The sequence below is a fragment of the Schistocerca serialis genome, chromosome 1 (genome assembly GCF_023864345.2).
Source record: "Schistocerca serialis cubense isolate TAMUIC-IGC-003099 chromosome 1, iqSchSeri2.2, whole genome shotgun sequence".
NCBI classification, from domain to species: domain Eukaryota; kingdom Metazoa; phylum Arthropoda; class Insecta; order Orthoptera; family Acrididae; genus Schistocerca; species Schistocerca serialis.
The window spans coordinates 390,387,959-390,400,195 of NC_064638.1; the positions used below are offsets into that span (position 1 = coordinate 390,387,959).

General features: G+C 40.0%; 1 protein-coding gene across 3 annotated transcripts in view; it reads right to left on the minus strand.

The window, feature by feature from the left end:
- The window catches only part of LOC126471372 (solute carrier family 25 member 45-like), a 101,387-nt gene extending 90,055 nt beyond the window's left edge, over positions 1 to 11,332 (minus strand). Inside the window, exon 1 of one of the 3 annotated variants that reach the window (XM_050099502.1) lies at positions 11,200 to 11,332. Coding sequence is in view for 1 of the 3 variants with exons in the window: in XM_050099497.1 (XP_049955454.1) it covers positions 11,200 to 11,239 (40 nt within the window). In the remaining 2 variants the exon portion in view is untranslated. Of the gene's footprint in view, positions 1 to 8,711; positions 8,839 to 11,199 lie in introns of those variants that run through there. The other 2 variants (XM_050099497.1, XM_050099516.1) reach the window with 2 other exon arrangements.
- Positions 11,333 to 12,237: the final 905 nt, after the last annotated feature.

Here is a 12,237-nt window from a genome sequence, read left to right on the forward strand (position 1 = left end):
GTGCTTGTGGTCTGAGCAATATATGCTTCGTCACAATGACTTGGTATTCTGTAGATTCCACCTTTCTGAAAAACCCAAGGCACAAACACTAGATGGAAATAACATTCATTTAACATAATGTTCCTTTAGGGTGCTGACATATAGGAGGAACACTCTGGACTTAACAGCCCATCACCCTCCTCATCTTGTAACTGGTCATTTTTACTCCTTGTTACAGTTGTACCAATCTGATAGGAAGAGCATCCATTTTCTTTGAACACATGTTGTAGGCACAGGTATTCCAGCTCCATTGCAGTCTGTCTGTCAGACACAACATGTACTTGTGTCAAACATAGACTGCCTTGCGAAGGAGCTGGAACATCTACAGTGTGGAGATTAAAATTTTTAAAAAAATTGCGTAAAGGTACAAAATGAAGAAGATGGGACTTGGATAAGTTGCAATAACCAGAGGTTGCTGCGAGTTCCAAAGGGAGTGTTAGGCAACGAGCCAACGGCTGATAGAAACAGAGGAAATGAATAAACCAAAAATAAAGGGGCAGCTTTGAAAGCTGAAATAGTTAAGGCAGCAATAGAACATCTAGGAAAAAAGCCAAGACCCACTAGAAAGGGGAAAATATAAAAATGTTACAAATGAAATAGGTAAAAGGAGAATACCAAGCTCTAAAAATGAGATTGGCAGAAAGTGCAAAAATATAAATCAGGAATCACTAGAGGAGGAATGCAAAGCTGCAGAATTTTACATGACTTTAGGAAAGTTATGTGGCGAGCATAGCAAAATTGAAGACATATTTGGATAAAAGAAAGGACATGTATGAATATCAAGAGATCAGATGGGAAACCAATATGAAGCAAGATTGAATGGTGCAAGGAATATGTTAAATGTCACCTGAAAGGAACAAAACTTGAATGCAATATCATGGAAAGGATGATTGGGGATAGTGCAAGAAGAATTTGGAAAAGTACTAAAAGTCCTCAGTCAAAACAAGGCCCGGGCAGTACACATCATTCCCTCAGAAGTATCTGGAGAACCAGGAGACACCTACTCCACTAGGCATGCAAGGTGTATGAGACAAGTTAAATGCCCTCAGACTGCAAGGATAATATAATAACAATTCCAAAAACGGGAGTTGCTGAATCTTACTGAACAATCAGTTTGCTAAGTCACGGCTGCAACATGCCGACATGACTTATTTGCAGAAGAAGGGAAAAAACTGTTAGAATCTGACCACAGATTAGGTCAGTTTGGGTTCTGGAGAAATGTAACACATGAGGCAATAGTCACCCAATGACTTCCCTTAGGATGTAGGTTAAAGAAAGGTGAACCTATGTGTTATGTCCACACTATAACACAACAAAAATTCCGTGATAACCAAATTTATTTGACCTTCTGTCACTTACAACAAAACTTAAGTTCGACTACCTACACTTCGCTGGCTGTAGCGCCAAGGAGAAATCAGAGTCACTAGTAGAGAATACAAGTCCAAACCACTGCCAACCAGTCAATACCAACACATCGTAAGTTTCCAGCCAGGGAGGCCACAGTACAGTTCGGTCATCGTGAATCCAGAAGCCGGGTAGTAACACAGTCATAGGCGAAGATTGAACTGGTTAAACGGGCTCAGGGAGCTCGCTTAAATCCACAGGTCCATCCAATAAGAGTGTTGGTAGATGGCGCCCTTATACGGTTGCTCACTCTTGTGGCAAGGGCAGTGCTGCCAGGATAATCTGTATCGATAGTGGTGTGTACACTGCCACTAACCCCACGACGACGCGTTCACTTGCGCCAGTTGTTGAGATCGTGTGTGGCACCAGCGGTACTCGCTGTGTGCCACACGTGTTGTAGCACATCGCGCCGAGTTGACGGCTGCTGTGCGGCGGCCGATACGACACTATGTTTATAGCAGTGGCATATAAATATGGGGTGGGGGCACACCCCTCCCCCCCTTGCGGGGCTGCCCACTTTGCCACCATTGCCACCCCCGCCAGTCAGTCCGCACACTATTCATTTGGTTATTTCATCAGTTGACTCGAATGAATTGAGTTATTGAGTATTTGTACATTCCTATGTAGCATGAGTGTCCATGTTGTATTTTATATGTTTCTGTCCAGCACATAGATAGCTAACAAATACCTACAAGAAAAGTTGTGGCCATTCTAGTGATCTTGATACGCTATTCTGTCAGACATTTGTTAAAGAAAAGTCCCGAATATTCTACTGTTTTCTTGGACAGAGAACCTACAATATGTAGCATTATAAATGTGGACTATTCGTCGAATAGGAAGCTAGTTTACATTAAGAAGCAGAAATATTAAGACTGAAGAATGAATAAGTAAAAAGCTGTCTGTTTGTCCTAGAAATGACTATCCTGCTTTGCACAGGTTGTACAAAATATTTGCTTGTCTACATGCATCTATTGCTACAGTAGATAGAAGTTTTTCAACATTGTGGCATACAAAGACATGGCTGAGATCGAAAATGGAGGAGGATAGACTTAATGGCTTAGCTCTGTTGAACACTCACCCTGACATAGATTGTCCTAACCACAATTGTAACTTTTTTACATCATAAGATGGCATTGCCTTGTATAAGCGTACAATCAGCTTAAATAAAACTTTCTTCAGCTTTGCATGTGACTTGATTATTTTTTATTATGGGAAAAGTAAAGGTAGCTCAAGATATATTTACCAACCCCTCCTAGAAGTTTTTCTTCTGTATCTGCAACTGGTTTATATTATTTCTAATCTTAGAGAAATCTTTTGACAATGTTGACTGGACTAGACTCTTAGAAATTCTGAAGTCATCAGGCATTAAATACAGGTACCAAAATGTTATCTACAGCTTGTACAAAAACTAGACTGCAGTTGTAAGAGTCAAAGAGTGTTGAAATGAGAGTGTGAACAGTTTGTAGCCAAGGGGCTACGATTAACTCATTTCTATGCAGTGTCCTTTCTTACAAGAGTGCTAGTTCTGTAATGTTAACAGTAGAACTTCTGTAAAGTTCCGAAGATTGGGAAGATACACCAGCAGAAATGAAGCTGTAAGGACACATCTTGAGTCATGCTGGGACAGCTCATTTGGTAAAGCATTTGTCCTTAAGGAGCATGGGTTCTGGTTTTAAATCCCAGTCCAGCACACAAAGTTTTAATGTACTGTATTAGAAAGTTTCAAATGTCATCGACATGACTGTCAGGGTTTTTGGGATAAAGCAAAATGACGTACCTGCAGAGTTGCTACAGATACTGGTAGAGAAAGAACTGCGACCCAGTATGTGTTCTGCTACTTCATTGTTCCATGAAAAGGTCTAGTGTTGTGGAAAAATGGGTGGAAGTAAATGAGGACTAGCAAGACCGTGTTGGTAAAGCCCTCAGACCAGTTGTCTCAATTCCTAAGTTTATTACTCAGGTGAAAGGGAGTAGCTATAACATCACTAAGAATGGAGACATGTTCCAGTCTCTACAAAAGAAGAAACCTGGCATGAGTGCAACATTTCTGGAGTGCAGCTTTCTATGTATCAACTGACTTTTTTGTGACAAAGAGCACTTTGCTTGCTTCAGTTTTTGTCAAGCTTCTTTCCAATAGGGACAGTGATTATGATGAAGATAGATTGTAGAGTAGTAGAGTTAATGTCGTAGATATACTCAAAGTACTAGTAATTCCAATCCAAAATGCTAATACTGGTACAGTTATTTTTTTAAATTATCTTGTCAGAACTTTTATAGTTCTTTCCAGCTACCTTCTGGCATTGGCTAATGAGTGTATTACTATTTTTTATCTGTTTTATGTAATGATTCTGTCAAATAATTAGAGAATATTGGAGTCATCCATGGGTGTACAAGTTATTGTTGTTTGTTCACTTTTTGAATGCAATATGAAGTGTGATCAGTAGCACTAGTATACTATTATATATTACACACCATACAGGAACATACAGAGTGCAGCTATTAATGTTTATATGACTTTTCAGGCTTTCTCTGAGGTTGTGTTGCAAACTGCTCGCTGTGGCCATGGTGGCCAGAGACTGGTCGTGTGTATGTGAGAGTTGCACTTTTGTGAATGTGTATGTGTTTTCAACTTTGGAAGACCTTTATGGCACAAAGCTTAAATATATAGTGGTCTCTTCATTCAGCCTGTCTATGGTTCCGATCTATACTTTTCATAATATTGCTCAAATTCATTCCTGGACCTCCCACTGTTTAACCACACATCTCAGGTTTGACACTGGATAACACTGATTAAGTCATATAACATTTCATTGCAGCAGTTATTTAATGTCTGTAGGTAGTTGTAGAAGCTGCTGCAGCAAGACGCGAGTCAAGGCCAAGAGCAGGAATCACACATGCACAGAAAAGTGCTGACAGTTGGGTGAAAATAGAGATAATAATCCCCCCTCCCCCAATGGATGCCAAAAAGAGGCCTTCTACATGTGCATTGTAGGCACCAACTGTGCTGTCAGATGTTGCTGAGGTTAAAAGCTGAATTAAAATTCTAGAGTGCGCTGTATCAAGTCTCTAATTTTAATATAATGGCAGCTAGTGCTGTATTTTGCCAATGGCCTTCCCAAAGTGGTACCACCAAATTCCATCAGATCACAAAAGTTAAGCATTTTCAGGCTTAGCTAGCACTTTGATGGGTGCCCAACCAGGCCTGCTGATTGCTGTTGACATGCCCCTACACATTTGCATCCTCTGCCGCCTATCGGCTGAGGATGACACGACAGTCGATCAGTATCACTGTGCCTTACAAGTCCTGTTCAGATGGAGTTTAGTGCTGGATTCCAGACAGTGCTTAGTCATCTTCTCATAAAACATGTGATGTTAATGTTCAAAAAATGCTCTGCTGATTTAACTTCCTCCATCTGACTATTCAGTTGACATGGAAGTGGCAAAAGATGGCCACTTACCATTTTTAGATACTGGGATAATGTGACTACCACAAACCAAATCAAAAAGAATTATATTTGCAGGCCAAAAGCTGCAATCACCCTGCACAATGCAGTATAGCACATGTGGTCTCAGACCATGACAGGCTGCCAGGTGAGCTTGCAACACCATGAGTTTTCTGATAAATAGATATGTAATGCATTCCAATAAAAGAGAATTTAATCTACGGATGTAAATGAAGCTGATGAGGCACCCACTGCAGTGGCCTTCTTGCCATTTTTTTGGCAGCATGCCCTCAAGAATCAAAAGGATCCTCAAGAGATATGATATTAATTGTGTTCTTTACCATCTGGCAAAATAGTGTAATCTATTACAACTGAACAATCATGAACTTGGTCTTAGGAAACAAAATATGTAAAATTCCATGTCAGTCTAGGAAGTCTTATATTGGATAGGCACGTTACACAGTGCAAGAATGCTGTGTTGAACATGATCGACATACATGCCTGGGCCAACCAGATGAATCATCAGTAGGGAAGCATTGACTAGACACAGAACATTGCATGTTTTCTGAGAAGACTGAAGTGTTACTCTCGGCATCACGCACAAAAGCTTGATAAAACTGAAGGAAACGCACCCTGTTTTGCATGTCACTGCCTTGTTAAAGTAGCTGATTAATACATTCGAGACAAGGATAATACTCAGTGACAACAGGTATACTCCTAAGTTGTTTTTGGAGGGATCAGCAGTACCAATACTAGGATTGTATGTGATGGCCCAGGAAACTGCTTTTGAACTAGGCTGGTGCGCTAACTACAGCCAGTGAAGGCTGAGGTGAGAATGGTGTATTGCTATATTTTGTATTTCAGCACTAAACCTGCATTTAAACAGGTTGCTTACTTTTCTTTACATGTAATGTCAACTGCAAGTATCATTTTGTAACCCAACCCTTTCCAACAGCAAACCTGACGTTGGACTCTGTCTTGAACAGTTCTGACAACAATCCCAATTATATCCACCACCATTACCTCAGTTCAGCCCTTACAAGCCTTCCAAGAATTGCCTAACATCCAGCATTGTTTCAGAACCCTTCCTCAAGTCCCTACAATATGACACTGATCTGTTCTCTGTAGAACTCCAGGCTCTTCATTCTCTAAAAATTGATGATTCAATCATTATCCTTCTGGTGGACAAGGAAATTTCCACTGTGGTACTTGACCAATGGGAATCCTTAAGCAAGGGTCTACACCACGTGTCCGACATCTCTACATACAGCACCATGCCATCAAGACCCCAGCCTTGTGGTACAAACTGACCTATGGTCCCTCCTCAAAACCTCAGGCCCCACACGAAGACTAACATCTTAATCCATAGAACTTCTACCCCACCCAAACCACATATCTCCACTTTGACCTTCTTCCTAAGATCCACAAACCCAATCACCCTGGCAGTCCCATAGTTACTGGCTTCAAAGCACCGCAAAACGTATATCAACCTTAGCTGTTAAACATCTGCAACCTGCAATACAAAGACTTCCCTCCTATATTAAAGACACCATTTCTAGATCGTCTGAAATCTGTGTCAGTCCCACTCACACCACACACCTTACTTGTTACTATTGATGCAACCTCCCTCTATACCAACATCCTTTATTTATATACTCTGTCTGCTGCTGAACATTTCATCAGTCAGTGCCCAAACCTACGGCATCCTTTCTGCTCACCTTAATCAACTTTATACTTTCCATCAACTACTTAACCTTTGAGGGGCAGACACACAAACGGATTAGGGGCACAGCAGTGGGAACCACGATGGCTCCTTCCTATGCCAACCTTTTCATGGGCTGCTTGGAGGTGGCTTTCAAGGGATCCATAAGCCTTGAGATGCTGATTTTGTTTAGATACATTGATGATACCTCTGCCATATGGATTCATGGTGAGGCTAATCTACTAAAATTCTTGGGAGTCTCTAAATACATTCTCCCAATTAAATTTCACGTAGTCCTATTCTGAATCCCATGATGTTGACCTCTTCCTCACTGAGGGTCAGCTACACACTTCTGTTCACATTAAACATACTAACAATAAACAGTACTTACATTTTGAGTGTTTCCATCCTTTCCATGTTCTACGTTCCCTCCCATATAGACTTGGCATTCAAGGAAAATGTATTTGTTTTGATGCAGACTCTTTACAGCAATACACCACCATTCTCACCTCAGCCTTCACCGGGTGTAATAACCCCACCAGCCTAGTTCAAAAGCAGTTTTCCTGGGCCCTCACATACAATCCTGGTACTGGTACTGCTACTGCTGATCCCTCCAAATAACAACTTAGGAGTACACTTGTTGTCACAGAGTATTAAGCTGGTCTTGAATGCATTAATCAGCTACTTTGATAAGGTTAAGACTTCCTAAAATCAAGCCCTGAAGTGAGGTCCATTCTGTCCAACATTTTGCCCATCACACCTAGAATAGTTTATTGTCACCTTTCCAATTTTCACAATATCCTTTTCAGGCCATATGCTCCTTCCGGACCCATTTCCTATGGTTCGTACCTGTGACAATTCATGCTGTAAAACTTACTCTATACATCCTCCTATCAACACATGTACAAATCACATAACTGGTAAAACATATTCTATCAAAGGGAGAGCCACCTCTGTTCAATGCCACATGTCATGTATCTTCTATTACATAAACCCGAGTTTCTGGGAAGTTTTTCTTAACTCTTCCCATTTCCTAAACCTCACCAGACCTTTTCTTTAATCCCTCTTCCTTCCCCTTCAACCCTTCTGCCTAAAGGAGCCATTGGCTCCAAAAGCTTGCAGATTTTAGTACCTTTATATGTTTGTTGTTCTGCTGCTGCTTGGTAAGCAGATTATTTATCTCTCCAGTTACATTAATTTAAGCTGTGCACATATTCTTCATTTAATATATTCTCTCACTAAAAATCTTAAACAAAATTTGCAAAATCACTTCAAATTAAAAGATATTTTCAGCAATCACTTATCATTAATGCACATATGAAATATGAGCAACCACAGAGGCTGCTTCTAGAGCATGCACAGGCAATCCATGTGCCACTTACACACAGATTACTGCCAGTATCTTAAGTTCAGTGTTCCACAGTATATGTTTATATCAAAGTGTTCGGTGTGGAGGTGACCAGTATAACAATTATTCCTGCAACAATCATTTGCCACCAGACTTTGATGTATGAAAGACACACACAATGCTGAATTTTCACACTATGCAACAAAACATGGTTGAAATTCCAAGATTCCACAGTAATCAAGTGAGGAGAAACAGCAATCCTGCATCTCCCTTTTCTGCCAGCTAACGAGAAAAAATGTTAATAGCTGTTAGAAATTAGATAGAGTAAAAACATTCTATGTGTATAGAAACCATTACAATATTAAAAACTGTGATGGCCATTACTCAAATGCAGTCCCACTTTTGCAACAGATTTTGTCATGAAGCATTTTCTGTAATTTACGTCAACATCTACACTTTGCAAACCACCATGACGAGCAAGGCAGAGGATTACTCTAATCTTATCCTCAAGATTGCTGTATGAGTGATATGTAGGAGATTGTACAATATTCCTACAGCCATCATTTAAAGCCGGTTCATGGAACCTTGTTAGTAGACTTTATTGAGATAGTTTGTCTATCTCCAAGAGTCTGCCAGTTCAGTTTCTTCAGTATCTCATGTGTAGACTGCACAGCTCACCCCGTTATTTAGGAATTGAAAGAAAGAAGATTAGCAAATTAAAGATATACTTCACTAACACATATAAAACGTCATCTGAAAGAGTTCATCAAATTACCTGAATAAATATTAAGTCCTAATCACAGCATAACCTGGTTTCAGGAAAATCTAATCAATAAGTTGACAGTACTGATTCCAGCTTTCAACTGCATGGTGCAAATCGCTGGAGGCAAAAGCAATAGAAGTCAAAAGAGCAGTGACAGGACTGACTCATTGCCACAGAGACATCTATGAAATGTGTTATGTCATTGGTTGAGATAGACTTGAGAAGTAGCCGCACCAAGCCCACTGCAACTGTAAGGGACTTTCTTTCACTGACTTTATTACAGTTAATTGTAATTTTGTGTAGTTCAGTTTGCAGAAAACAACTGTCTTAAATAAGACTGCCAACAACATGTAAATCTGGTCATTTAATAGAGGACAGTAGGAATCAGCTATTTTCTTCTGCAGAAGTGAGCCACATGTTGTATGGCAGCACTGTCCCAATGAGAGCTAAGATTAAGAAGATTAGTGGCAGTAAGCATTACCCATATTGGAGTAAAGAAGGAAATTTGGGGTTATGATTAAGATCTCATGCCTTCCTTGATGAGGAGGTTGTTAGAGATTGAACATAATCTCACAGTAGGGAATGATTGGAAAAGAAATCAACCTATCATTTTCAAAGGAACTCTTCTTACATTTGCCTTAAGTGATCTAAGGAAACCACAGAAAACCAGATTCTGGATGGCCAAGATGGGATTTGAAACACCATTCTCCCATACGTTAGCTGAGTGTCACTTTATGCCGTACCACCTTATTTGGTCGCAATTTGGAAATGGGATTCCAAGTAGGGGCATGGTTCTGTTGTGACAGGTGGAGTCAGAGAATGGACAATTTGTGAGATTATTGGATGACTAAGATTTAACAAATTGGGTGATCATCCACATACTTAACATAAAGTGTCTCAGTTAGCTAATCTATATGCATTTCTTGTTCAGTGTAGGGTAGTGTATTTACACATATGATTCCATGCCTTCATCCAAAGTTTCGAAAGAACACTACAATTTCACGAATAAAAATTATTTTTTGATCGAAAGTTACATTGAAGTTAGGCGTTCTGTGGCATCAGAATTACAGTTTTAAGGGGAAATTATTCCCGATAAACGCTTTATTTACGGCGGGCCACGGGCTATTTCCTCTTCCGATTCTTGTAAAATACGAACAGAGAACAGATGTTGTTGCTTCAATTATTCCGCTAGTTAGTTGGTTGGTTTGATGTTTAAAGGGTCAAACTACATGGTCATCGGTCCCATTTCCGCTAGTATAAAAATAATAGTGATACCAATAAATAAATGCCGAAGATAAAATGATTCGAGAGTTCATTTCTTTTTTATTGTTGGCCAGAGAAATGTCCTGTTTCTCTTTACTTCACCTAAATCTTTCTTTGCTCATTTACATTTTGATGTTGCTAGCGTCATACTTTTGATGGAGGACACTCTTACAGTTTCGAGAAAATTTGCTCCTTTCCTTCATACTTTCTGGAACGGATAATGCGAATTGCCGAAAATGTGCAATTAACTTGTACCGGTACGAAGAAAACAAAAGGAAAGAATGTATGGTTTGGTCTCCTGTCGACGATAAAATTACCATAGCTGTAGCTAAAGCTCAGTTTGTACAAGAGTGGCTCGGGAAAAAACCGCTCCTTTTTTTCGTAAATTTCCCGATATTCACCCGAGTTATTTAGAGAAACTGCGAAAAGGCTAAACTGGGATGGCCTAAGAGGAATTTTAACCCTGCCCTTCAGGAAACGAGTACAATGTACGGTATGTGTATTATTTTACTATTGGTCTCGTAAATCGTCATACGCTACCGTACACGACACGTACGATGTAGGGCAGACCACCAAGAGCAGTGCTTACAGAATTATCTGTCCTTAGAACTGCATGTGACAAATCCGTGCGTTAGTTTCTTACTTATCACATTAATGTAATCTTTCTACTTGCGAGATTAATTCGATGTTTCTGGGAAGTCATTGGTCTTGCCAGTATCGCTGTCTTATCCGTTCTGTCCATATTTCCCAGTTCGCAAAATGGTCTTTCCGAGACATCGCCCCCAAACGTTTTTTTTTTTTTTTTTTTTTTCAACAGGAGACATACAATCGTTTCTGCCTTTTACGCGACCTTCTCAAATACCGAGGAAGGCAATGTGTAGTAATGAATACTCTACGAACAAGGCAGCTAACAAGGATATAATAACACGTACCGTAAATAAAAATTCTCTGCGACACACTGTATGTTTTTCTGCGTGCTGGAGATAGCACACAGTGTAGCATACTGTAAATTCTGAATACTTTATACTTCACAGCGCTGCCAGTAGTAATATTCACATTGGAATATACGGTAGTTGTAGTTTCATATTATTTAAATAAACATGTCGTGAATGAGGTGCATAAGCTTAGATTAGTTCTGTCAGAGTTTCCTATCATTCCTACCATCTCTTGGATTTAAAAAACCAAAGTACAGGAAACAGTTGTGCAGGAATTATTGGTGTTAAATCTTGTTTCATACCAGCGTTCCAACCAGCCAAGAAATCGGCGAAAGTAAACATCTCGGCCCAGCGACTAGGTAACTTCTGCCCTCAGTACTGTAGGCATTCGACACGTTTTGTACTTTGCTCCCGTCACTACACTATCTAGATAACACTGTATACTTATTTCTAGTTGCCTCGACTGTAAACGGCGAGCGTTTATCGGTTGCCCAACAGTTTCCAGAAGGAGTCGTAAAGATAATCCTAAGTAGTATGTATTTCCATTTACGTTCTACGGGTGTGTGTGTGTAATGCATATATTTTGTTTGTCCATTGAACATTTTAATCCTGCTGTGGTCGCGTGAAGTTCTATTACATTGGACGCGTGGATGATGGCTCTCACCCATCTATGTTTTCAATGTTACTTTAACAACGATGAAATAAAATTGGATACGGTATATACTTGCATAATAGTATAGATTTCAATTAGTTACTCAACTCTAGATCTGAATGCCCTATATTTACTGTAGCACCCACACAAAACCTACCGGTCTTTTAATGTAAACAAACAAAAGTGCACATATATTGCACTACAAATTAATAATAAGTGATGTTGGTGCACCATACATTATAATAGCTGTGTATGAACCTTACTAATACAGCAATTAGACCGAGCGAGGTGGCGCAGTGGTTAGACACTGGACTCGCATTCGGGAGGATGACGGTTCAATCCCGCGTCCGGTATTCCTGATTTAGGTTTTCCGTGATTTCCCTAAATCACTCCAGGCAAATCCTGGGATGGTTCCTCTGAAAGGGCACGGCCGACTTCCTTCCCCATCCTTTCCTAATTCGATGAGACCGATGACCACGCTGTCTGGTCTCCTTCCCCAAACAACCAAACCAAACCACACTGCAATTAGACCAGTATTTTCAAAATAACTTTTTTTGACCCAAGTATTATTACAGTCTGCACTGTCCAAACAGTTGACATAAACTTCCTTCAAATGATCAGGGAGGTCCACTTATCAAACGCAGCACGGCACTTCGTGGTTGATTTGTCCTGTGATCTACTACGTTCT